This window comes from Saccostrea echinata, unplaced genomic scaffold, assembly GCF_033153115.1.
Source record: "Saccostrea echinata isolate AGI-Se365-2 ecotype Australia unplaced genomic scaffold, CSIRO_AGI_Sech_v1 ptg000023l, whole genome shotgun sequence".
NCBI classification, from domain to species: Eukaryota; Metazoa; Mollusca; class Bivalvia; order Ostreida; family Ostreidae; genus Saccostrea; species Saccostrea echinata.
The window spans coordinates 13,117,406-13,130,262 of NW_026889772.1; the positions used below are offsets into that span (position 1 = coordinate 13,117,406).

Consider the following 12,857-nt stretch of genomic DNA (forward strand, 5'->3'; position numbering starts at 1 on the left):
AATCTTCCGGATCAAAACGGATTTAGCTTTGCGATATTTTGTTTGCTGTATTTATGATCCAAAGGTTTTGTTATTTCATTTAAACTTACTATTGCCCGGGATATATATATATATATATAGCCGAGCGGTCTAGCGCGCTGTTCCTGTACTGCTAGGAGACAGATTCCGCAGGTCGAGAGTTCAACCCCGGGCTGGGGCGGAAGTGGGTATCCTTATAAAAGTGAATTTCTTTGTGCTTTCTATATATATATATATATATATATATATATATATATATATATATATATATATATATATATATATATATATATATATACTAGCATAATACAATTAAACTGTTTTTAAAGTTTTCAGAATCTATCGAATCATCCATTTTTATCCGAGTATATGATTTTGGTATAAGATGTAAAGAAATAAAAATGATTTTTTTTTAAATTGCTGTTTTGCATGATTACCTGACTCTTCGTTCTTTTATGTTGTTTCAATGCCTTTTTTGTTATTTTTAATTTATAGAAAGATAATGACCCATGATGCACCTGTATTGTTTACATCATGGCGGCAAAAGGAAACATGGTTCTTGTAGGAACACGAATTTTGTGTTTATTATTTTTATCAATGTTTTTGACTTCTGTTGATGCATCAACAACAGTTGAAACCACAACGGTCAATAACACAACAGTATCCACAAGTGAAGCAACAACTGCAGAAACAACAACAACAGAAGCTACAACTACACAAGTCCAAACAACGACCACCACTGTGCCACCGACCACAGCACCGCCAATACAGACCTTTAGTCCATCTGCTGTAGCTGCAAATATTGGTAAGTCAATATCTGCGAGTAACTGACTTCAAGTATTCAACTCATAACTCAACAGCATTGACCCCCCCCCCCTCCCCTTTCCTTTTGAGATAAGTTAAACTAGATAGCATTAAAGACATTTTGCCAAGAAATCAAGAAATTTTTGTCCTTCTTTTTTAATTTATTTTTTCTTCATCACGAACTTCTGAATCTGAAAAAAATGGTTGATGAATATGGTTAAAGTTGCAATAAATGGCAAAAATTGAAGATATACATTATGGAGCTGTGATAATCACAAGATAGTACTAAAGAAGGTAGATGAAACCCCATAAAGAACCCATTTTCTTTCTGTTTGTGCTTTTAAACATCATGAAAATTTATATTCTAATTCAGTGAAATCATTAATTTTTCAATTTGTAGAACTAAGAAGTATCACATACCTCTCTTTTAGTGTTGTTATGATAGTCACTGATGGTAGACAGACATCTCAGCCCAATGACACCTCGGCCCTTGACGTCTGAAACCTTGGCCCTGACTGGTTGGCCCAAGATTATTGACATGTCGGCCGATATAAAAGGCACCTCGGCCCAAGCGAAATTTTGTCATAGAAAAAAAATTATCCAGTATCTGAATTGATATTATTATCAATGTAATTATTCTTTCTGACCAGGGTTCGACACTAACTTTTTAAGGCTTTAGTCCGGCCGGACAAGTGCTTCTGTACGTTTACTAGTCCGCACGCGATTTTACAAGTCCATCAAAAAAAAAGAAAGAAAAAGAAACATCTATGTTTTTTAACATTAATTTAACTTGACAATTAATATACGTTTTATACTTTTTTTATTGAAATAAACAAACTAAGCATATATTTGATCTCGCAATCAGCAAGTACGACCATATTCCCGATCTCGTTCTTTTTCTCTTTTTTTTTTCTTTACATTACATATCCAAAACGTCCAACATCTTTCTATAAAGTCTCATACTAAATCATGATCGCTAAAAACTTTTTACTTCATATCGATCACTCAGTCGAAAAATTAAGCGCAGAATTGACTCAGAATTGCGTTAACTACCCGCCAAAAGCTAGAAATCTAAAAATACACAGGGGGTTTTCCAGCAAAGTTGTCGAGAATCGGACATCGGTAATTTATTCATATTGTTTTCCAGAAATTTTTATTGGTCCGCTCGGACTAATTAGCCACAGATTTTATTAGTCCGAATGAAAATGTATTAGTCTGAGACTAACGGACTAACGTTAGTGTCGAACCCTGCTGACAGTTAAACGATTTTTTAAAATAAAAGTCAAAGGGGGGGGGGGGGGTCTATAATCTGATAATAGAAAATTGGTTCACTTCCCTAAGCAAATCAGATCAGCACATCTTTAACTAACATCTATCTCTTATGGAAAATGCCCAATATATACACTTAAGTGAAACTATATATATCAACATTTTTATGATCTTGAATTTCTATAAGAATTGCCCGAATTTTATCGTAGCATTTGCATTGTTTCTCTTATGATCTGAAACATCTAAGATGGGTTGATAATTCGTGAAAAGATACATATGGACTTCATTTGATTAGTTACTTTTTTGTAAATGCGAGAATTTAACAATTGCAGCTATATTGCAGGAAAATTGCATAAATTGGATAAATGAAGAAATCTTGCATTAACAAAAAAGGAAGGACATTTTATTGTTTATGCTTATGTCAGTATAATTAAACATATAAAATAATACTTTAAGTACGCATTATTGATCTGAGCTTTATTGTTTTTTTCATCATGTTCATTGATTGATACAGATAGCTGAAAAAAGAAAAATAAATAAACTAGTTTAGCGACGTGAAATGTAAGTGGAATTCTTTAGAAATAAATGGACGTAAATGTTCTGAATGACTGTCTCACAATTAACCCTGCTCGTAATTATTCCCTCATTGTCACCAATATGACACGCACTGGAGACTCCAATGGATGCACCGCATTATCTTGTTTGTTTATCAATTAGCACTTTTAAAATTATAATTAATTGTCCTTTCATTCCTTGATTACCGTCAGTCAGCATGTGAAAGGTCTTTTTATTACTAAAAATAATATGATCGTTTACTTTTTCCAGTCAAAATTTTATATTGAAGTTGTAGATTGGAAGTATATTACGTACTTCCTAATAAAAGTTTGCTTGGGCAGACTTGTTTATGTATGGGCCAACCTGTCTTAAATCTTGGGCCGACCAGTCAAGACCGAGGTGTTATTGGGCAGAGATGTCAATGGGCTGAGGTGTCGTTGGGCCGAGGTGTCTGACATTCTCGCTGACTATCGAAAAATTGTCACTGAATTTTGAATTTTTATGGAACTTAATATGCTGATACGTATAAGGGAGAGCTTTTCAACTGCATCAAAAACTTTTGACCATGAAAATTCCTGTGACCTTGCCCTCACTCTTCATAAATTTGCATTTTGCTTAGTTTTAAAAAAAGCATTTAACCATTTAAGATATTTTTATGTAAGCTTATGCTCTTATACATAATTTGGTGAGAATTTTTCATCTTTATTCAATATTTTAGATTTCATTTTTAAAGAAACTATCTAAGATATTCTCATCAAACTTCATACACTAATACAATTTTTCATGTTGCATTACTAATGTACCCTCGGCGGGGCATTCTTGTCCTGTGGACATATTTCAAGTTGAATTTGTAATGCATAATAATGTAATAATGATACATAAGTAAAGTTAATGAGAGTTACAGACTATATTTGAGATGGTCTTATTTAGACTCAAAAGATGTCCAAAACATATCTGTAGTGTTTGATCTTCAAAATGTTGATTTGAAAGTTCCTGTATATGTTTCATTAGATGTAGGGCGATGTTGGTGTGACGTGACAGGAAATGCCTGTGATATTAACTGTTGTTGTGACACAGAGTGTGACCAAACAGATAGAGCTTCCTTTGACCGGTGTAAAGAATCACCTGTTAGGTATGTTATGTGATTGTGTTGACCGGTGTAAAGAATCACCTATTAGGTATGTTATGTGATTGTGTTGATATCAAAAATAAAAGTTGGGTCCTCTTATATCATCAATCTTCACATATATAGATTTATCTTTCTCAAATCCTTGCCTTTTAGCATAAATATCCAAAATACTTGATATTGAAAACAACAATGAAATTTTCTCTAATGAACAACAAGAAAAAACTTACTTTAAAGGTTTATATGTAAAAGAATAAACAAGATACTCTAAATGTACATACTGAAGTCTCTGATTAATCAAGTATATAAATTGTATAACCAGTGTGGACGCCAGGTTTTGTGTTCAGGAGGAGGTAATCCTGATGGAGAATTCCGTCTACACATCAGAGAAAACTCAAGATGGCCTCTTCTGTATTTACAAAGACAACAGTAAGTGTGATTTTTATCTTTTTTTTTTTTTTTTTTTTTTTTAAAAAAAGCATAAGCTGTATTGTAAAGAATGTAAATATGATATATTTTAAAAGTCAATAAGATTATGTATTGATTATTGTTAATCAAGGATATACATAAGATTGATTTAAATATAGTTACTCTTTTAAAAAATGAAAAGTATGCATATCCATTTCAGAAAAGACATAATTTTTGATTTATTGAGAGCAGAATATTTTTAAATGAAATTCTACAGATAACTTTGCATAATAAGTTTTAGTATGTGTAGACAATATAATTATTCTTTGCTTTTTAGACCAAGAGAGAAATTACTACACCATACCTGATATGATAGACTCTTTGAGTACATTCAATTCATACAAAGATCGATATGCAGTGTTCACTTATTCCCCAACAGTGTCGGCTGAAACAACATATTCACAATTTTACAAGGTAAAATTGGCACTTCCAATTTATTTTATAACTTAAGGAAATATGAAAAATTTAAAGAAATACATATATAAAAATATGAAAAAATATTGTATGAACGTTTACTGCTTTCATATTTGAAACCAAATTATAATAATCAATGACAAAACATGGAACATATACTGAGTGATTAGTGTGAAAGGTTTTGCAGAAATCATTTTCTGTGGAAAATATTTATAAATCCCAATAAGTATATAATTAATGTATACTCTCAAGTGAAACCCTATGCTTTGATCTTGAAGAAATTAAAATGATTTAAATTAAACTCTTTATGCTGCTACACATCTGTACTCATCATTTTCCTACTTAATTTTTCTTTTTAGACAGGAGACCCTATCTTTGTTGTGTACGAGAACTTGGCTACCGGTTATCTAAATATTCCCCAGGGGGATCCTTACTGCTCCAGCAATAACCCTGTGTGTGAGTGAAGTTTTTTTCTAAGTACATGATATTCCTGTTCATGAATAAAAGATATCAATGCACTTTATTAAGTCTTTGGTTTATAATTATTTACATTCCTGTAAAAGAAGAATCATTCTAAAAGAAGCTTTTTTTAGTTTTTTTGTTACCCTCTCTTATCATCTGTTCCATCACATTATATCATTTTTACCTCTCTCTGACTGACAATTTGCATTTACCTTCCTGAACATGGTTTTTCTGCATAAAAAAAATTTCAATATTGTTTAAGACAAAAATAAAATATATACATGTAGAGGATATTCAATGTTTTGTAGTTGTATATGGAATTTATTTTATGAGTGTGACAGGGATTTGATTTTATACATGTATGTTCATGTGTAAATTAAATTCCATATTAATTACAAAACATTGAATTTTCTGGTTTTTAAAATTTTTTTTTTACATTTTCCGCCCTTGACTTTTCGGGGATCCAAGTAAACTTTGCTATATCAGTGAATTCGCAATATCTGTGTTCGTACTAAACAAGTTTTACTGTATCACTTTTATTCAATGGATAAAATTCACTGTTGAAAATGTAATAAATACATGTACATTTCTGAGTTTGCTTATTAGGAAAACAGAGAACAGTATGTAGAATGACAATTGCTTTTAAATATACTTTACAGCGTATTTAGTTGACCAGAGTTTTAAGTGTACTCGACAAATAAGAACATTAAGTGCCACTACGTGTCAAACCACATCCTACCTGAGTGCCTCTAGTTACCTTACAAACATCAGAATTGTCAAGGTAAAGAACTATACCTGTTGTTTTAATTATTTATCATTGTTTATGTATGTATTCTTTCCAAAAAAAAAGAAAAAGAAAATAGGTACGTGAACCAATATCAAAGTATGTATTCCAAAATGTAATGTATAGACATTTCATTTAGAGGAATGATAAGAAAAACAATCTGAAATTATCAGTAATTTAATCCAGTATAATTTTTTTTTTTACATACCATGAAAATTTATATTTAGTGTAACTGAAAATGTTTAATTTTACAGACACCCTACCTTTTTACTTGGATAATAAATGGTACTGAGGTAACAACCCCAGCCCCAACAACAACTGCAGCACCCACAACACCCGCCCCCACAACAGTTCCCGTGACAACATCGAATGGTAACATTTGATCTTAGCTCCTAAAGTCTAGCTGGAATTCAAACAATATGTTCAAAATCTTGTAGCTGAATTTTCATTTTTGTTTGATCTTGGTTTTATTACAAACTGAGTACACATTCATAATCTTATGCCAACTATTATTATCAGCATGCTTATAAATACTGAATATCTAGGAATTGCAGATAAATAATGGCATTACAGTACTAATAAATTGACAGGCATGTTTTTATTCCCATGTATACAGATGATTAAATCTACACACATATACTTTAATAAATGTATTAGATTTCAGTAACAGCATGATTTTTTCTTCAATAATCATTTTTATACTTCATCTAACTGTTGTAATGTGTGCATTCATTTTATTTGATTTAGTCTATACAAGGTATATATTTTTTATTTATGGCTGCACTTTGTTATTTCTCTCTGTAAATGACCTGATTTGCAGACACCAATACAACAGTAGAAACCACAACGACACCACAGACCACCACAACTACCACCCAGGCCACCACAACTGTGCTACAGACAACAGGTACAGTCCACAACCTCAGGATGCCATGCAGTTTAATGAATCATAAATCCCTTTAAAATGTGATTTATATGATGTTAAGGCTTGATTTAAATCTCCTCTGATAGCCCACTCCAGTCAGTCCTTGTGTAGGAATATATGCTGTATAAATGGAGAAATGATTTGAAACATATACCACATACCATATACCACCTCTGAGGTTGAAGTCTTTAAGTTTGCATCATTGATAGTTATAGATTTAAAGTTTAAATGTGATTAAAACCAACAATTGTTAATACAGGTTTAGCAGTTGATAATGTCACTGCTTTATTGGACAATGTTACCATGGTGACAGATGAGGAAGGTTAACAGTTATTTTTAATGCTTCAGAATTTTAGAAATAGAAAACTGAGTATTTCCAGCTTTGAGATCTCCATAGCTTGGTGCACATTGCTATTGAATTGCACTACATGTCACACATATTAAGCAGAACTAAGCAGGAATAAGCTGATATTCAGGGAAAACTTTCATGTTAAATGCACAGAAATTTCTGTTGATTGACGTTTATCACCTCTGTGAGTGTATCCTTTTCTCCCCTGGGCCCTGACTAGTACATCTCTTTGATCAGCATTGCCTTGTCTAATACGTCTCTTTGATCAGCATTGCAGCTTGAAGCAGAACATTTCTCCTCCAGAGTTTTCCACCATTATGATTCAGTTTTCAATTTCTTTCTCTCCTCTTCATTTATAAATGCAAGATGTGCACATATTGATCCTCTCTGATCATGTTTCTGATAGCAGTCTGTATATATATAGTTTATCTTACCTTCTGGCTATTTCTCAGCTATATGAAGATATGCATTTTTATGCATGTTAGATTTCATAATTATCATGAATCGTTATTCTTGTTAATTATTCTCCATTTACTTGCCAGCTTTTATGTACGCAGATAGCTTTATTCATACGGTTTTGGATTACATGTATTTAATTATTCAAATCAATATTCATTTGCATGTACATTTATTTAATTTTATTCATATGTAAATGCATGAAATTTGTACATACATGTATATGCCTTTAACACATTAAACTTAAAATAAAAATGCTTGTTTCCTGCTCAGCGTATTCAATCTGTAGCATATGTATCTTGGTACCTTTCCTTATTAAATGTTGGTGTTTTTAGTTCAGCGGTCCCTGTATAATAATAGCTACACAATGGAGTTTGAGCTAGAAAGGGTTGAATGCCTGGACAGGACTGGACTTGTAGTGGACTGTCCATTTGTTTCCACATCACCACCCAATGCAACTTTCAACACGTCACATTGTAATAATGTTGTTCTTGGGGTGAGTGTAGAAAAAAAATGGTGATAATTTACTAAAGAATAAAATGCAATTTGAAGTCTTCAGATTGTAAGTATGTGTATGTTCGTTGGTAAATGGCAAATATTTTCCATCATAGGTTGAATATCATATCACCCATGATGGATCAAATGGAATTTCCCGAGCCGGAGTTCGCCTGACTATCGGGTCTATCCAGGAATCTGATTTACCACTTACTCAGACTTACGGCTCATCTTTTACTTCAGTAAGATGTTATTTAATATCCATAAGTACATGCAAGTTAAACAACTTCTTGTAAGTCAAAGTGTGGTGTTTTATTATTTTATTCCATTTACATATGAAAAAGTAAATTCTCTTGGTATGATGCATAACCAGGTATATGGAATTAAAAAGTTGCTTATTGAAAGATTTAAAATGTTGACTTTTTCCAAAATTTTTCCGTATTTACTCACCTATAAGTCAGTTTTTTGGGAGTTAAACTTTGGTCCAGAACTCTTTGTCCAACTTATAGGCGAGTCATAAAAAGATTGAATTTTAGAGGGTCAAGCCCTCTAATATAAGCTTAAAAAATACAACCGACTTATAGGCGGACCAACTTATATGCAAGTATATACGGTAAATGAGATAGATTTTGGTAACTGTGTAAAAATATACACTATTATAGCAGCTATGTTTTTATTCAATAGGTAAATGAAATAAATAAGACAATCATAGAAAGAAGTGGCAACCCAGGGTACATTGTAGGAAAACCTGTAAGAGCTGGTGTCTTAGTTCTAAATGCCACTGGGGATAGTGGTAATAGGTAAGAATAATACATTGTAGGGAAACCTGTAAGAGCCGGTGTCTTAGTTCTGAATGCCACTGGGGATAGTGGTAATAGGTAAGAATAATACATTGTAGGGAAACCTGTAAGAGCCGGTGTCTTAGTTCTGAATGCCACTGGGGATAGTGGTAATAGGTAAGAATAATACATTGTAGGGAAACCTGTAAGAGCTGGTGTCTTAGTTCTGAATGCCACTGGGGATAGTGGTAATAGGTAAGAATAATACATTGTAGGGAAACCTGTAAGAGCTGGTGTCTTAGTTCTGAATGCCACTGGGGATAGTGGTAATAGGTAAGAATAATACATTGTAGGGAAACCTGTAAGAGCTGGTGTCTTAGTTCTGAATGCCATGGGGGATAGTGGTCATAGGTAAGAAATGGTCACCTAGGATAGATTGAAGAGAGATACATGTATTTAGATTGGATATTTAGGGTTTATTCTGTGGGAAAAATACTGCTACATGTGTGTGCTTTATCAAGAATTTCTTAACTTGATGTATATGGTGTAAACAAACCTGCAAGTATCTTATTTCATTGGAAGTTTCATGACCTAAGCCTTCAAATGTGGGTTGGTGGCTAGAAATAGTTTAATGCCAACAGCTTCTATGTCAAATACATATATGTACATATATGCATGCAATTGCTGTGACATATAAGTCATTTTAATGTAAAGAAAAGCAATGTTTACTGGTAATTTAAAAAAAGTACTTTGTTTTAAGCTTGTATTTTCGGTGTTGTGAATGCACGTGTACTTGTACCTGTACATACATTAGTTGATGAGATTGTATAAAAAAAAGTCACACAAAATATCATCAGATCACGAGCTGGACATCCTTATAGTACTGTGTTTTCAGACATATTTCCTCTCTAGATATGCCATAGTGGAGGATATGTATAACATGACAATTATCAAAGGCTCAGCCACAGGCACCTGTCTCACAGACGCGGGGACCAGACAGCAGATAAACTTTGGGATCAACATGGCATCAGGCTGCTTGATCAGGTATAACTGCTACAACTTTCATCAGAGAAAGGTTATGTCACCCAACAGTGAACATTTCTTACTGAAATGTAATGTCTTTTAACTGTGAAAGAAATCAGACTTTATCTTTAAAATTTACATTTTCTGATATTTAGAGAGTGATAAAACCTTTAGATCTGAATGTGTGTATCAGATCTTAAAAAGCTATGTTATGTTAAAGGTGTACCTTGTTGACCATTAGTGATTTTGAGGCTATGTTGACATGAGAAATATTTTGTATACATGCAAATTATCATGTGCTACAATGTACCATGTAAATGCCTCATTAAGTCTCAAAACTATGCAGTTACAATACAGGTATATGCTAAATATAAAGATAGGACTGTGTTGCATGATTAAAAACTGGCATGTAGTTTTGAGCTCACCTGAGCCAAAGACTCAACTGAGCTCTTCTGATCAAAGTGTCCAGTGACCAAAGTTTGTCTGTGTCATCTCTGCTATCTGTAAACTTTTCTTATTTAAATATGCAGAGATTTTTTTTCTAATAACTTTTTTGTTGGGACATTTTCCAAGAATAGAATTGCCATTTCAGGTTTAATTTATACAATGTGTCTGCAGACCAGTATTGTCAGGCTATGCAAGATGTAGTGATTGATGCAATGGAGGGTGTGGTGGACACGGTGACCCGGGATGACCCAACCAGACTGAGGCGGGTAGCTACTTACGGAAATTCTGACCCATTAAAACCAGGAGATTGGGTCCAGATTCTCAGAGAGCCACCAGCACCCGCAGCAGTAAGTTCATGTATTGTGTATACATTATAAATTCACTGATCATTTTAATTTCAAGGTATGCAATGGAGCAATGATACAATTAATGCAGAAAAAATATTCAGTATTTAAACCAAGAAATAAAACGACATTTTTGATTTAGGGTCAAGATACACAGGATGGCCCTGTGTGTACCATGTCACTGGGGATGCATACAGAGATACTGTATGCCAAAACAGGAGCTTTAGCAAACCCTCAACCTAAAATCATAGGAGTCTCCTACAGATATGAGCCTAGACAGGATGTTACCTATACCGTATGAATGAATTAAACTTTCCAAATATATCCATGGATTATAAGTTGAAAAAATAAACCTTAAAAAAATATATATATTTATATATGTGTTGGTATTTTCACAGTGTGAAGGGTCACGTTGCACACCTGGAAATACAGAGGTGGATCAGTCATTTGAGGTGCGGCACTCAGTGACCTTCATTGATGCATCTCAACCTGCCACTGGTTATGTGGGGGAGCCACCTGTCTTCCTGGCAAAAGTGCCCAGTGATTTCTTCTACCCCTTTGACAGCAGCAATGCATCACAAATTAGACTGTTTAATTATTATCACATTATATGGTTTTTCTTACTATGCAAATGTTCAATTTTATAGGGAATGTAATTCATAGGTTTTTAGTAATTTCAAATTTAAAGGGAATCATGCTTGTTGAAGAATCTACTTAAATCTAGTTTACATGGTCTAGTTGATTTCTATTTTTCTTTTGTTCAGTTAATTTAAGCAAACTGTTTCCAAATAATGTCTAAGATAAACTTGTATATTTCCATGTACATGCATCAATGATCCTCTGTAATCACGATCCCCAGAATTTAATTTCCATTAAGATGCATATTACTACTTTTTAAAAGTCACTTTCTTTATACAAGCAAAGTTATTCATATTTCATTTGATCTTTCACATTAGTTAAATTTTACAATATCAAATCTTATTTAATGTTAACTCAGGTTTTCCTTGTATGATTTGCTAAATAGACAGTTTTCCTGCAACAGAAATACATGCAAAATAGTTTAAGATAAAAAAAAAACTTGAATTGCAGAGAAGCACATACACTTCATAGATGACCCTGTACAAGAGCTAAAATAGTCTGAAAATGTAGTGTTTAATTTGTGCAGGTGGTTGCAAAAATGATAATACCTTAAATATTAGTGCTGTATTTTAATGATGTAAATGTTACTGGGTATATGATTTAGAAAATGTGAAGAATGAGAGTTGACATTTCTTTGACGAGGTCTGTATGGTTGTGAATAATTTTGTACTGTGATATAAATGTATTTAACAAACAAGAGAGATACTGATTAATGAAATATGTTATCCGTCCTGGTTAGTGTACAGATTCAGCATACTGAATCTATACACTTTTATTTTTATTAGTATACATGGTTAACTTTATGAGTTGTGATTGGCAGATGTGAGATTTTATTAATCTTGTAAACTTAGGACATATTGAGAGTTTTGTACTTTGATACTTAGAAATTAAAAAGTATATTTAAAGCATTACGAGTTGTAGTAAATGAAATAGTAATGTAGTTTTTCAGAACCTTTCTCTACGAGGGGTTATCAAAAAGTTCGTGGACTAGCGTCATAAAATTAAAACCGTTTGAGATATATCAATGAATTTTTAAACATTAAATAAGCATCTTCTTTTCTATCTGTAAAATAAACAATAAATCATAATTTTAATTTTTTTAATGAATTGTAAATGTTTTTCTAAGCAAAGGTATGTCCAGGCGGCGCAACCTCGAATATGACGTATTTTCTACCTGAGTGTAACTGAGAAAACCTCTTCTGATATGAGCATTTGTCATCCGAAAATCCCATTAATTCGCTCATGTGTTGTGACACAATTTTTCCGTGAAAGTTGCAATTTTTGCCTCATTCTGTATATTCTATGAAATTTTATCCTAAATTTTATATGGAATGTCCAAACAATAAAGGGGTTAAAAATGACGTCAAAAGGGGGGAGGGTGTCATTTTGCAACATTCTATAAAGTTTCAGCCCCTGCAAAACCTGGCATAAACCCGAAAAATGTTTAAACAGGTTACAGAGAAATAAAATGCATCCAGAGTACTTGTTTTTAAATATCAA

The 12,857-nt window shown here is 32.8% G+C and overlaps 1 protein-coding gene across 2 annotated transcripts; it reads left to right on the top strand.

The window, feature by feature from the left end:
* Positions 1 to 549: 549 nt before the first annotated feature.
* LOC133191500 (tectonic-3-like) lies at positions 550 to 12,214 on the top strand. 2 transcript variants are annotated; one of them, XM_061327252.1, is made up of 15 exons: positions 550 to 823; positions 3,658 to 3,778; positions 4,095 to 4,201; positions 4,518 to 4,654; positions 5,014 to 5,110; positions 5,776 to 5,897; positions 6,155 to 6,272; positions 6,721 to 6,807; positions 7,966 to 8,126; positions 8,242 to 8,367; positions 8,810 to 8,925; positions 9,817 to 9,948; positions 10,520 to 10,721; positions 10,861 to 11,013; positions 11,117 to 12,214. In XM_061327252.1, the coding sequence occupies exons 1-15, from the start codon at positions 553 to 555 to the stop codon at positions 11,363 to 11,365; spliced, it is 2,199 nt and encodes a 732-aa protein (XP_061183236.1). In that variant the 5' UTR covers positions 550 to 552; the 3' UTR covers positions 11,366 to 12,214. The 2 variants fall into 2 exon arrangements, with proteins under 2 accessions (XP_061183236.1, XP_061183237.1); XM_061327253.1 differs by lacking the exon at positions 6,721 to 6,807.
* The last annotated feature ends 643 nt before the right edge of the window (positions 12,215 to 12,857 follow it).